Consider the following 14656-nt stretch of genomic DNA (forward strand, 5'->3'; position numbering starts at 1 on the left):
GTCAGTGGAGGAGGCAGAGTGCTTCCTGGCAGGAAGGATAGATTTTGCTGTTCTCCTTGTAGAATTAAAACTTGGAGAAAAGCTGATGTGAAACCGTAACGTCTGGGTGATTGGCACTTCAGCTCGGGTGGCACACGACTTTCTCGAGCAGCTGCTCCTCCCAGCAGGGGTCCAGGTGGGTGTGGGGGGGCACAAACGCCACCCAGCACGGTCAGAAGCAAAACCAGAGGAGCCCAGCCCTCATGTCAGCCCCGGGGATGGGGGGTTCTCCAGTGAGAGATTATCCTGGGCACCACTGCTGACCAAGGAGGTGCCTCTCTGCCTGCAAACAGCTGCAGGACTTCAGTGGGAAAACGCTGAACCCATAGCCCTCTGCACATAGTTCATGTGGAACATGAAATGTCTGTTAAGGAGAGGGAAGAGAAATATGGATGAACAATGAGAAATACTGATAAATAGTTTGCAAAGGAGAAGTGGAGTAGGTGTAAGAAAACATAAGCCTCGTATGCATGGAACTCGTATGTTTAAATGTGGTATTTTGATGGTGTTTATGGATATGATGCTGCTTGTCCCTTATAATGAATTTTTCTTTGTTTCAGGTAGGAATGAATTGATAGCCAGATACATCAAACTTAGAACAGGGAAGACACGGACCAGGAAGCAGGTAAAATAACCCAGTGGGGAAGTATGCATGTCAGTGAATGACAAAACATGGCATTTTTGGCTGCAGTGGCTGTCTGTGCTTCAGCTCTGATGAGATGATGTATTGACTTCACTGTTCAGATTAAATATATGCTATTTAGAAAATATTTATAACTCCTTTTTTTTTTATGTTGTGCATCATTTCAGTGGTGGTTTGAGGATGCATTTTTTATTAACCTATGTGTACATGAAGCTATTATCCCCGTATTTGGGAAAAAAAAATTCAAAAGTTGAAGCAGAAGCATAAAGCATTGTGCCTTATTTCTCTATAAGGACAATTACTGAATATAATAATTATTCTGAGATGGTGAATAATGGAACTTTTAAAAATCCAGCCAATTCACCTATATAATAGAGGTTATGATCCTTGGATATGAGAGGTAAATAAATAAAAACTATCTAGCGGGACTGATCCTAATCATGCTCTCAGGTCACGGGCAGTACTTGCTACAGGATGAAAAATTAATAAAAAAATTTGCCTAAGGGCCTTCAGGCTCCTGGTCTGTGACCATGGTAAGATTTCATTCATCAAAGAGTCAGAATAAACCTCTAACCAGCCTTAAGTCTTTTTCAGATGATTATCACATAACCATTAACTTATCTCATATGACTAAATCCTTTAATTTATAATATCCATGGTGATCAGCAGCCTCACAGAAGGCACACAGTCTGTGTAGTTTATGCAGTGGTTACTAAACCCTTGCGCTGCTTCAAAATGCTTCACAAATCGCAGAGTCCCCTCGCTTTCTCTAACATCAAGTGCAAGATTCCCCTTCTCCCCATCCATGTGAGTGACAAAGGGGAAGGCAGAGGCTTGTACACTTGCATGCTAAGCATGTTTTGTAATGCAGGGAAAGGTGATGCTGAGTCAGCACACACAAAGATGGCCTGCTGCCAGCGCTCAGATTTAAAGCACTTTGGACTGGGTGGTATTTTGCCCTGGGTGGTGTCCTTTGTCAGTTAGGAAGAAAACGTATGTACAAGGGATGAAAGAAGACATGAGAAAGCAGCATATGGAGAAGGAACAAACAAAAGATTGGCAAAGAAATCTGAAACAAAAGACAAAGTCCCAAGTTCTTCCCTGCTATGCCCATGTGAGCTCCAGTAGTCGGGGGTTACGCTGGGATCTTAAAATCCCATCAGGAGTCAAAATGCAGATCTTGGGGCTAGATCCTTGGCCAGCATGTGCTGGTAGAGCTGCGGTGAAACCGAGAGGGCTGTGATGGCTTACATATGGCGATGTTCTGCCTCCGTACTTGTACATCCCTCTATAGCGATTAATAAATCACTTTGAGTGTTTAGAAAAGTTTGATTGTCGTTATTTTTGAGTTTCAACTGAGCAATTAAATGTTACAATTGTGCTTCTTGTATAACCTTTAACACCACTAATATCCCACTGAAAGCAAAACAAATGAACGTGTGAGAACTCGGTCTACATGTTTGACTACAAAATTGCTTAGTAAGCAATAGTGTAACTGAATTACTGCAAACTGGGTCCTGAGCTGCTTTCTGAAGAAGTCTCTGAAGGTGGCCTTCAGGGGCTGTGCTCATTTATGCATTACTGTTTGCTTCCCTACTAAAAATACAGGCTTTTTGGTACTATTGTCATGGAATAGTCTTATAGAGGGAGGAAACCAAGTTTTGTTTCTCCTTTTCTTTTGCTTTGTTCTTTCCCAGACAGGAATTGTGACTAACTTAGGAGAAATGTACAACACTTGATATGGTATGCCCCGAGTCAATTAAGAATAAGAGATTTCTCTTTAGTGGTTTTTACCATCACTGCAGGTTTTAAACCTTTACACAGAGGGCTGTAGGATGCTGAGCACTACTGAGCAATGCTGGGCAGCATCATTAAACCCTCACCATCAATAGCATGGATTTCAGTACGTGCCTGAGTAAACAGGAATGTGAATCTGGGCCCAGACCCTTCACTGCACAGGCAACAACATCTGACCAATAACTGGTCTAGTGCAGGACTGGGTTTACACAAATTTCTTACCAAAATGTAATGACGATGGACAAACCTGGACATCACTCAAGCTGATGTCACGTTACTGGTCCCCACTTACATGAGTGTTTTGTGAGCAGACTTCATGCTGAGATTACCGAGGGAGCCAGCACAGGTTCAGGGACCTATGTTGTGCCAGTATGTTATCGTTTGTTCCAGAATTTAGAGCATTTCAGCGGGGTCAAAACACAGCCTGAGGCTCCTCATTGGAGCTGCAGAACACGATAAATAATGGATAAAACTTCTCGGTGCCAAGTTATGTCTCGAGCCTAGTGGCAAATGGTCAGAGTGGGCATCTGCATCCCCGGCAGATGGGGTAGAAATCCCGTCGGCTCCCAGCGCGAGAGCGCAGGGCCTGGCCACGGATGGGATCGGTACCAAAGCACGCGGGCTGCGTCCAACTGCGAACTGTGTCTTCTATCTTGTAGCTGAATGCACAACCTGGTGGGTTACAAATTTTTTTTTTTTCTTTTTTTTTCCCTTAATCAAGTCACTGCAGTGATGACCTGTATTGTTAAGCCTCGGTGCTAAGAGCTTGGTGTCTGGCTGGGAATGTGGTATCTTTAACAGCAGAGCTTACTGAAGATGCAAATAACTTCCTCCCCTCAGAAAAGTTATTTTTTTTAAAAGAAAAAAATAGACATTTTAAATTTGATTTGCTTTTTGTTTTTCTTTTGTTTGTTGTTTTTTTTCCCCTATAAACCTGAACAATGTAGGTGTCTAGTCACATACAGGTCTTAGCAAGAAAGAAAGTTCGAGAAATTCAAGCCGCCATTAAGGTACGTTTGGCTTGCCCAGTTGTAGGGGGCTTTTCATCTCCATGGTTACAGGCTTTTCCTTTGTTTCCTCCCTTCCCCTACCCTGCAGGTGTCTAGTCACATTCAGGTTCTTGCCAGAAGGAAATCTCGTGATTTTCATTCCAAGCTGAAGGTATGCGCTTTTCTGCTTTTGGGCTTGTGGTTGCTATGCCTGTCCCTTCCTCCTCCCCGCGGTGATGGGCGAGCGCCTGGTGCTGCCGTGCCTGTAACCTTGTTTTCCTGCATGTGGTAGCTGTCTGCGTCTCTTTGTGTTTAATCTCTGGTTTCTGCACTAGCATCCACTTTAAAAACGTTATTTTAACACTGTCCAAATGCAAAGTGAACTACTCTTTGTAACAGCTCAGCACCTAAACCTGTTTTTAACCCGTTAGTCTTTTTTTATTTTTTTTAACAGTTGAGTGCTAGGAGTGTATTTAAATACACGGGGTTTTTATGCAGTTGTGTATAAGCTTTTTCTTTTTTGCTTTTTCCAGAGGGGTAATTGGGGTAATTGTTTTCCATTCCCAAATGTTTTTTGTCTGTGCTTTTGAAATGCTATCAAGAATACTTAAAATAGATCATTTATTCCAAGTGCCAGAGAGCACAGCTTATCAAGATTGCTCTAACTATAAGGTGTTTCTAGACTACAATCTAGTATCACCTCAAGTTACATACTATTTACAAGATTCCCTGAAATTTTATTTTTTAAAGTAAAATATTGACGTTTAATCTTTGGAGAGCCTCAGAGTCCTGTTCAGGGAATATTAAGTACGTTTGCTTAATCTGACGTGATGAATTGTACATGTCCCTGTTTTCCCTGGTTTCCATAAAATATATTCTAAGGCTAAAAAGAAACTCTTGGAAATGCTTAATAGGGGTTTCTTGGATTGCTTGTTTTTTCAAGTTTTCCAGCGGAGATCTTGGGACCCTTTTTGTTTTGTTTTCACATTACTTAAAAGTGGAAGAGGGGGTTTTACAGTTTTTGCTGTTGATTTTTTTCTTTTTAATAAAAGGCGAAGGAACTTGTAAATCTTTTACTTCCCTCCTTTTTTCTTTTTGTCAATTTTTTTTTTCCAGATGAGAACAAATCACGTTTTTGTTCTAGCTGAAAAGCAAAATGTTTCAGAAAGTAATTTCACAATACTAAGCGGTGAGCACTGCAGATGCTTACCACGATCCTGGAACTGCAGCGTATAAATAACAGCCTGGCTTTGTAACAGGCCTCCTTGACAGAAGCACTGGGTTTTTCGTCCGCAGTGGGCAGCATGCTGGCAAGCTTGTATGGCTGTTGGTGGCTGGCTTTTTAGCTGCACTGGCTGAGCAGTTGGGGTTCGTAAAGAACAACTAAGACAACTTAAACATACTGCTTTTTAACCGAGGGTGCAATAATACAGAGATATGTAGCATTTTAAGCTTAAATTGTCAATCCTTGATGCCTAAAATTAAGTATGTAAATAGGCGGCCTTACTTTCAGAGGTGCTCAGGGAGTTTTATAGGACTAGTGAGCGCTCAGGGTTACAAAAATCAGGAAGCCCATTTAGGTACCAAAATACAGGCCTAGGAGCCTAACAAAAATATTGGATTTACTGTTCTAAAATACTTCCCTTTCTGAATGTCCCAAATAGCTTAAAATATGAAGACACTTATAAAGCAAAAAATATTTTTAAGTACCGCACCTGCTGTCTGATTTTTATTGAAGCTTTCCAAAGAAGAAAGAAGCTAAACCCTAGTAATATTTGAGACCTCTAGCCTAGATGCCTTTTGCAGTAAATAGAGATCCAGAGGGATTTTTCATTTTAAGGAGTCGCCTGAAGAAGGAAAGAACTGTTAGGGCAACAAAATATTTTGTAAGGGCTTCAGACCTTGCTGCCCCTTCCCACCTGTCAGTGGGTTGCAGCTCCCCCAGAGCTGAGTAGAAAGTGGGGGAGCTGCCATTTTGGTGCAAGGAATTGATTGCTTCAGGAAGAGTCTCCCACCTCCACGCCCCCGATGTTCTGCAGGGGCATTTGCTTCGACTCTCTACAACTACACGGCGAGGACAGAGTGCACACTGGTGACAGAGGTTGGCTGGCCCCTGCCCTTGCCACCCTCCAGGCATCACTGACAGCAAAAGCTGTCCCAGCCCTTCCCCAGCAGGTCTTGCTGACCAGTGGGTCTTGGGCTGCTCCTCCTGCCCCTGCTCCAGGGTACTCACGCTGCCCCCAGGATTTAGCTCCCCCGGGAGCCCTGACACAGTCCTGGTGACTCCTCCACGGCCCCCAGCCAGAGGGGTGCCCAGAAAGGGCAGAGGGGACAGGCTCTCCCCATCTCCCTCCTCTTTTTCTTGCCTGCCATTCTTGGTCTCGGCAAATGAGGTGCCATGGCACAACATCAGCCCTCTTGCACAGGCTTCTTCCAGAGAAGTTGCAGCCTCCCACAGACCTTTTTCTCCCCACATGAAAGAGATGAAACTTTGATGCAAGAAGGTGCCGTAAGGGAGCTGCCTTTATGAGAAAGAGAGCCCTTGCTTTTTCTGCTGGGGAGCTGCAATTACTCTCTAGAAGTGGGAGAAGCTGCTGGTTTTGGACCTGAGAAGGAACCTTACTGCTCCAGATATTTTGCTAGCACTACTGCCTGTTTTTCTTATTATTCCTGTATTGAACCATCTGTACGGTCCAGAGTCCTTTGAAAACTGCCTGAGAAGGATATCACTGATGTGAAAGTAAGACAAAGTGAATACATTTTGGCATCTATGGACCATCTTGGGCCATTCCAACGGGAAGCCTGCACTTCCCCATCAACCTCCTCAGGAAGATGATGGGCTCTCATTCTCCTGGAGTCGGTGCTGCCTGCGTCTACCGGTGAAGGGGTGACCAAGAAGAAGATAGCCAAGGGAAGTACTGCTTCTGACCCAGGCCAGTCTCACCCTTTTAACAATGAGCTGGCGCTTGCAATTACTCTGTGAAACGTGATTGCTGGCATCCAGGGAAGCAGTTACTACTTAAAAAAACCACATGCATCTGATGTTAAGATTCCTACCTACAGCATGAGGGGCAAGCACTCTGTGGATTAATGCAGAGATCCTTCATGCCAGTCCGTAGCTATGAGTTCAGTCAGCTCTGACCCAAGGCCATCTCCATCTCCCGTGTTTCTTCCTCTTGCCACCAGACATCCCGTCTGCGTGCCTCCCATGCGTACACGGGGCAGGGTATTGCAGAGAAGCTGGTCGTTCCCTGTGTGCCAGCGCTGCTTTAGCTGAAATAATCACAGGCAGGCACTTGAGGATTGCAGGGGCATGGCAGGGAGGCTTTTGTCCCCCAGCTGACATCCCTTGCCTAGTGGTCTTCTTCATAATGCCATTTCTTATCGATCTTTTGGGATGTGGCCGATCTGTCCTGTTGACCTCGGTTCCTGGTCTCTTACTTTGACAAAGGGTATAACATATATACTTGTTCCCCAAGTACCTGCTGAGTTTATTTTATACCAAGAGATCTTTCTGTCTCATCTTGGTCTGAATCCTGCTCATGGCGAGGAGAAGACTTGGGTGAATTTTCCTGTCTTTATCTTCTGCAAAAATCCAAATGAATGGAAGGATTTCAGAGTTATCTGCACCTGTGGCATTGGATAGAGTATTACTGAAGCTTACCCAATAAATTGAAATCTCACCTGCGTGCCATAAAGTCTGCTTGGTCCAGCAAAGTCCCTTTTCTTTGATGGTAAGTGCCTACAGTCGCTCTGGACAGATGGCTCCTTAGCCTGCAAGAAAGAGAAGTTTTGCGTGCAAATGCTATTGATGCATTTCAAGACCACCACTAGAGCATGTCCCATCAGCCCTTCCAGGGATGTTGTACATTTTAATTCTTTTTACAGCAGGAGAATACTCCTATTCTGGAGATTTTAATCTTTATTTTCTGAGGTTATTAAAATCTTCCTGAAGTTAGAGAAATTTCATCTCATGAAAATGGAAAAAGAAGCTGAGATAAAGCTGTCCTTGGAGACAGATCTGAAGGATGGCTCCTCTTCATGACGTTTCCTCTCATGCAGAGACTGGAGGAGGCAAAGCAGAATTTTTACGCTCTAACATTGTATTTCCGTGTCAAATACACCAGTCCATACACCATTTCCCACCTTTGCACTGACAGGGAGCCAAAGTCACCTCTGTCCATTCAGGAGAAAAGATGGATTGGAAGTTGTGCATAAATAGAAAGTAAAGATCTTCACAGCAGGATATACATCTATCTTAGACTTTCATTTCAGATATTTTTTCACAGTGCAAGATTAATTAGACTGAGACAAAAAGAAACATTAAAATGCCTACAGTTCACACGTATTACATCTTTTAAAATCCATTGTTCTACATTCCACATTGAGGGATAAAAAGAAAATATTGTTGTCAATTATAAAATGCTAAAGATAGCTCTATACTTTTTAAATGAACAATGATAAAAGCCTTGAAAAATTCCCTTTGATGTGAATGGAGTCTTCAGCATTTTGAAATACAATAAGATGGATTAATTGCTACTCATTAGGCAGCAAGTTGGGACAGCTTTGAATGCGCATTCTCTTCTTGGCATTAGCTATTGCCTGGCTGAAATAGCCAGCTTTTGTATTTACTCCTGTCTTCTCTAATAATAAGCAAATTGGAGATCAGGGCTAGAAACACTGAAGTGCTCTCTATCTTTTGTCCAGAACAATCGTATATTTTCATGATTTGTTTATCTTTTTTGAGCTACAGCTAATTATTGCAAAGGTTATTTGAATCAATACGAGATCTGAGCAGAAATAACATCTGCAAAATTGCTTATTAGGAATCTATTTTATGTTAGTGTTACTGTAATATACATTTTGTGAGCAAATTGTTGTTTCTTCTCTTATGTCTTTTTTTTTTTCCTCCTTACAAGAAAAGTTTTGTATTTTAAATATTGGTACAGGTTTTAGGGCTTCTTGAATTAATACTGTGTTCTGTTGTGCTTACTTTTCCTCATACTGTCTTAGATTTTTTTTTTTTCCCAAAGTCGTAGATAACATGGTATTCAAAGCCCCATTTATCATTCTAGGATAACAGTTTTTGTTTTTTGCTGTAGAACTCATTTGAACTGATTGATTGAATTATTCTTCTGTTTATGTTGGATTAAAAGAAAGTCAAGCACAAATCCTTTTGTGCTTGTCATGTAGAACTCGTTTCATGTGGGGCTTTTATAGATATTAAGATTTATAATTGGATGATACCGGGGAATTATTATTATCTAATTTAACTATGTATTTTGCATTCCAAAACTAATGGGTGAAGAGTAAACCTCAAGGGCCTGATTCATTAAAAGTTATATAGTCTCCTTGCATTAGATTCTTAGCGCTTACGCCTTCCAGAAACAAAGTGTTTGCAACTGCAGCCAGAAACAGCCATGAGGCAGATCCTGATCTCCATTACAGTGATGACATTTCAGGGGTTTAGTGGAACTAGACCAGATTTCCACTGATTGTACTCTAAATCCACCTCGGTAACATTCATTACTAATTACGTACCACAGCACAGAAGACTTTTATAAGGGGAGGGGAAGGCAGCAGTCTAAGAGTGCAGTCTGTTACTTACTACAGTGTCATTCCTGGGCAGCAGCAATCCCATCAGAGCTCATAAATTAAGTAGGGTCAAGCCAGGTCAGGGCCAGATGGGACCTATCCAAGGAATACCTTAAGCTCCAGCAGGATTTAATGATTCAGTAGGAGATACTGTCCCCCCAAGCTTCTGCCGAACCTCAGCATGGGACTCTGCAGCACGCTGGGCCAAACTTTTATTTTACGTACATCAGTGTAAACCTCATTGACCCAAAAGGATTTATACCAGCTTTACACAGCAGCACAAGTGAGAGCAAAACCAAACCTTTTCTGTCTTGGACAAGATAGGAAATCAAAGTCTTAACTATTTGTGGTCATTAAAAATCTCACAACGTTCCTGTTTAGAGTAGGGGTGTTAACCCATTTGTCCTGGCCAAACTCCAACCTGGGTAATTACTGTAATCTGCCTGTTTAAATTACCCCTGCTGTTTTAATTGGATATATTACTTCTCTTGCTGCCTAAACTGTGATGTAATACCATTGTGTGTTATTAATCAGTTACCAAGTTTCATCCCAGAAGCAGCCACGTTGCAGCGATAGGTAGAAAGACTCATTCCCTCCTGGTTACGAGCACTCTCCATTACGGTGTAAAAAAACCCCAACATTTTTTTTAAGTGGCAGACAAGCTAATACTTCAATTTAAATAAACAGCTTTAAAATGTGGTTTGCCCATTTGTTTTTGAAGACTATGAAGTCTGCCTGATTATACAAGCACAAGCCACCGCCTTGCAGCTCTCCAAAAAGTTCCTGGAGCTGAAGGTGCTTTTTTGCCAATGGAAGTCAGGACCTCTTATGTATTTGTATTTGATTTTCAATTTGATTTCTTTAATGTTTGAATGTGAAGTTACAGTTACTTTCAGAAAACTGATCTTCCAACTATGCAGAGGTTCCTAAGCCTACAAAAGGAGAAACTTCCCGTTGATGTGTGTTGGCCTGAGTCAGTTGATGTCCAGTGGAGCTGGCAGATTTGTCACCATTGGGAAACTTTGTAGGAGTCATTGAAACTCCACAAAACTAGCCCTATTGCAAGGGCTGTATTTCTGAGCTGTCATGCTATATATTTTTGCTTTTTCTCCATCCTCCTGAAAATGTAATAAGTCAAAGAGGATGAGATGAATGGCCACCACAAAATGTAGAACACTCTGGGGTGAAAAGCAGCAATTGGCAAGAAGGAAGGCACATCCCTTCTCATGTCATGAAAGAAAAGATGTTTTTTCCTTCCAAAAATCCCTGTCACTGTTCCTAAAATTAAGGATCATCAGACTCACTGCTAGTGGTGGCTAAGAGCTCCACAGGACAGTCTAAGTGTTCCTCCTTCTGTGAACGGAAGGTCTTGAAGGAAGTGTAAATTTTCAAAAATTTTGCTTTAGTTTATCTGTTATGGTGGGATTTACCTGCCATAACTGTTGCCATGTAGAAGTTGGGTGTCCAGGCTCCTATTCTAGTCCTTGGACAGTGATAACGTTACAGAAAGTAATGCTCTCCAGTTGGTTTTGATGCCTGGTAAGGAAGAAATACAATAGCAGGAGGTTAGCCGTCTGCCTTAGACTGGAGACTTTAGATGGCTAAAGCGAGGCGAGATGAACTATGTCATAGATAATAATTTGCCCTGGGCTCATGCAACTCTCAGATATGGACTTTTATATCCCTAACAAAGCTTTTACTTTTAAATTCTCCTTTAGTTTAGATCCACCTAATAGTAAGGCAATTATAGCAGCAGAACAGTATGAGTTTGGGAACTTGGCAGGAGCACAGGCACTGGCTACACCTTCATGTGGTGGCACTGGCGTGGCTGGTTGCAGCCAGGAGGCAGTGCAGGAGAGGAGACTGTAGTGCCACAGCAGTTCTGGAGAATAACAAGGTAGTCACAAAAGCAGCGCTCACGTAGTTTTGGAGGTTAGTACGACCCAGAGGCACATATGTCTCTTGAATGATGCATTTCACACAAAGGATATCAATCCCCTGTATGTTTGTTTTTGTTACGATTCAGATGACTGTGGGTGACACTTGCATGGTTTGGCATCTCCAAGCTAGCTCACCTAAGAAAAACAGTGGGGAAAAGGAACAGAAAAGTCTGGTGGGGCTAGCATCTCCATATTGCTTAAGGATATCTCCTCATTTTCATGTTTTCATGATGGAGGGTCCTTCTTACTGTGCAGGAGGCAAGAGGGGTCAGCTTTCTGGAGAGCTGCATGAATCTCAGGATACTGCCACCTCTTGACAACCCACCAAAGCATTTTTTAGCCCAGTGGTCTGCAGACATCCAAAGGCAGCCAGTAAAATGTGCCACACGCAAACCTCTTGTGCACACCCTCCTACCCTGGGGCAGGCAGAGGTGAGTGCCAATAGCCATCAGAGCCAGAGCTGACTTCCAGCTCTTACCCAGTGAATTGGTCATGGTTATATGGGAAAGCTACAAGTTGGAGAAACGGCCACGTTTTGTTCACGCACTGATGGATAGCATGTCCCCCTGCCTCCAGAAGCTGCTCTGTAGGTGCACTGTCAGCTCCATCAAGGTGGTCCTGAGGCTTGGACAGGTCAGAAAGCAGAGTCCAGTGCTGCTGTGCGGGCGGCAGTGCAGGTGAGTCTGCAGGTGTTAATGCTGCTGCTGGCAGCACTGCAGTGGATTGCACTTCAGGCTCACATCCTGCCAGATGCAAAGGGGGGACGCTGCTAGAGCAGCTACTCCCCTGCTCCACCTGCCGCTCTCCCGGGCTTCATGCCACAGAGGCACCCGCCAGGGCTCCTTGTACCACTCAGGGAAACAAGCTCAGCAACAATCCCTTTCATTCAGTATCTGCAGCTTTCACACAGAGAGGCAGGGGTTATTTCCCCCCAGTGTTTTGTTGTTAGTTTTTTATCCTTTTTTTTTTTTCCTTTTAATGAATCAGTCCCTAGGTGAAAATAATGCATTTGTTTAAACCTGATATTTAATGCTGAGCAAACTGCTCTTCCTTTGTCTCTTACTATTTTGTTCATATTTTGCTAAGAATCTGCTATTCTACACAAGCATTTTAATAAACTGTTTGTTGTTGTATCCAGGTAACAAGCATGGTAAGTATTTTAACTAAACCAAGTATTATGTACCTTAGCTGTGCTTGGCAGAATTTTTGGCTAGCTTTTCCTGTACTTTCAGCCTGTGCTGTTTCTAAAGAAGCTATTCAAACGAAGAAACTGCTCGCCTATAGTACTACTACATACAAGCTTTAGAGGGAGCATATGTGCAAAGTCATATATCATATATAAGAGCATGCATCTCTTGCCAGCATGCTTGCTACTTTGCTTGTAAAATAAAACCAGAAAAAAACCCAAAAAAACCCCTTGCTTAATACTGCTTGTGTTCCTTCATTCTAAGTCACGAACCTAAATATTAGCACTTATTAATACAGTACTTCTGGATGAGGAACCCCACTTTCCCAGATAGTAACAGTCTGTTGTTTACTTATTTTACCTGACCTAAGATATCCACTTAGTTAACTCTGTTGCATTAAGAGGCTTTCCTTTTCTATTCTGTGATCATATGTGATTGGCAGTGACTGGGACTCCAAGCGCTGCTCTAATACAAATAATCGATAACAACCCATCTTTTCCTAAATCTGTTCCTGTGTGCTTGAAAACAGCAGAAATTTTATGGCTGATTGTTTTCTTTGGGAACACTGTAAATCAGTAAAATACCACAATTGGAAGTTTAAAAAGTTATTTACATTTTTGTTATCTAACTTACAATACTTGTCATAAAACAGAATCCCAAATATTTCTAAACCTGTAAGCATGAAGAAAAATCTGTCATTGTTTGTGAGTCAGTCGCAGTTCTGTGTTCTCATTTTACAGTGTAATATGAAAGGCAAACTTCTCTTAGACCTAAATGATAGAGCTCAAATCTCAGTGCTCCCTGTCCTGCAGGCAGAGCCTTAGCAGCAGACCGTGTTTAGTTCAGCCTGATTTAAAATCAGCAGAATTTGCCCAGATAAACAAGTGGGCAGTAGTTTGCTCTCCCAGAGCTTCCCGCGTGTTGGCAGAGCAGGCTGTGAGAATTCAGGTCTACCATGCATGTCTGAGAGGAGGTTTTGCCTTGAGGTAGTTTGAGTGTTAGCCTCCGTGCTGTATTTTTTTTTTTTCTTGCATGGTTTGCTATTTTTGCATTTTCTGTGTGGCTTTTTCAGTTTTTAGTTATGTGCTTGTAGCTGCAGTTATTTAACATCATTTGTTGTGCCAAATGTTTTAAGACTCCATGTAATTGTCATATTAAAGGATCAGACAGCAAAGGACAAAGCACTCCAGCACATGGCAGCAATGTCATCAGCTCAGATAGTCTCAGCTACTGCTATTCACAACAAGCTGGGCCTGCCAGGAATTCCCCGTCCTACATTTCCTGGGGCACCTGGGGTAAGTTGTTAGCCGAGTCCCAAAAAATCCCTGTATTCCCTAACAATGATCAGTAGAAAACTAAGGCTGAATGAATGGATTAATGCTTTCACTTGTGTTTGCAAAAGGAATCATGCTTGTTCAGAAATATCCAAAATCTTTCAACAAAGAAAACAATTGTGGGTCTGTTTGTTTGTTTTTCCTCTTTCAGTTTTGGCCGGGCATGATTCAAACGGGGCAGCCTGGATCCTCACAAGAGTAAGTCTGAAAATTAAAATATGCTTCTACATGCAGTGTGGGGCTGGCTTGTGCACTTTGCTGCCAGAGGATATCAATGAGGCTAGAACTTGCAAATTTTTCTAAAAAGGAGGAAAAGATAGTTGTAGCGAAAGGAAGAGCCTTTACAGTGATGTGAACTCACATTCAGAAAGTTATAAGGGATCGCAGACCTCAAAGCTGAAGCTGAATACCTAATGGGCACACTCCTTTTTCTCCCATTGCATGGTGAGATGCAATGATAATGCCAGAGAAGCAGCTGGTAAGGTTTTGCCTGTGAATAAGTTTCCAACACAAAAACTTCCATCCTCTTTTAAATATATGAGCAATACTGAAGGCAGGGGTGACGTATTTTCCTGCAGGGCAGGAGATGACTGCATTGAGGCCCATTAGTGGTCAGTGGGGTCACTGCCCTTCGGCACCATGGTAGCAACAGCACCATATGGAGAAGGAAGCCTTTGCCCCTCTGTCAGGTGCGACGTTTTCAGCCCTGCGGTGGTCTCTGGAGCAGTGTTTCCCAGCCTTATTTTTCAGCTTCTCCCCACCTTATTCTCTTGAGGTCCATGGGAGTCTTTGTGCCCCTGTAGTTCAGTGTCCTCTGGATTTACTGGGAGTCAAAGCAACCACCATCCATGTCTGCTGCGACACTTGCGACGGGTAGGTCAGGTTTCCTGCTGGGTGACTGAGCGCAGATGAGCTCCTCGCTTTAAAATGTTGGGTGTCATTCGCATCCCCCCCTCTCTCTCTATTACCTCTTTACTGTCTGTCTGTTAAATATGCTATGCAAGGAAGAGATATGTTTGTGGGTAAATATATAACATGTATTTTGTTATACTATGTGACTCTAATGGAATTTGCTGTGGATGACATGGTGTATGATTTTTGTGTAACTCTCTATTCCAGCGTAAAGCCATTC

General features: G+C 42.6%; 1 protein-coding gene across 1 annotated transcript in view; it reads left to right on the forward strand.

Moving 5' to 3' along the window:
- TEAD1 (TEA domain family member 1 (SV40 transcriptional enhancer factor)) overlaps window positions 1-14656 on the forward strand; it is a 161914-nt gene that overhangs the window by 112900 nt on the left and 34358 nt on the right. Inside the window, 7 exon segments of the mRNA XM_009334483.1 lie at window positions 600-664; window positions 3427-3489; window positions 3578-3640; window positions 12142-12153; window positions 13351-13485; window positions 13676-13722; window positions 14644-14656. Of these exon segments, the coding sequence (XP_009332758.1) occupies window positions 600-664; window positions 3427-3489; window positions 3578-3640; window positions 12142-12153; window positions 13351-13485; window positions 13676-13722; window positions 14644-14656 (398 nt within the window).

Source organism: Pygoscelis adeliae, unplaced genomic scaffold, assembly GCF_000699105.1.
Source record: "Pygoscelis adeliae isolate BGI_AS28 unplaced genomic scaffold, ASM69910v1 Scaffold171, whole genome shotgun sequence".
Taxonomy (NCBI): Eukaryota; Metazoa; Chordata; class Aves; order Sphenisciformes; family Spheniscidae; genus Pygoscelis; species Pygoscelis adeliae.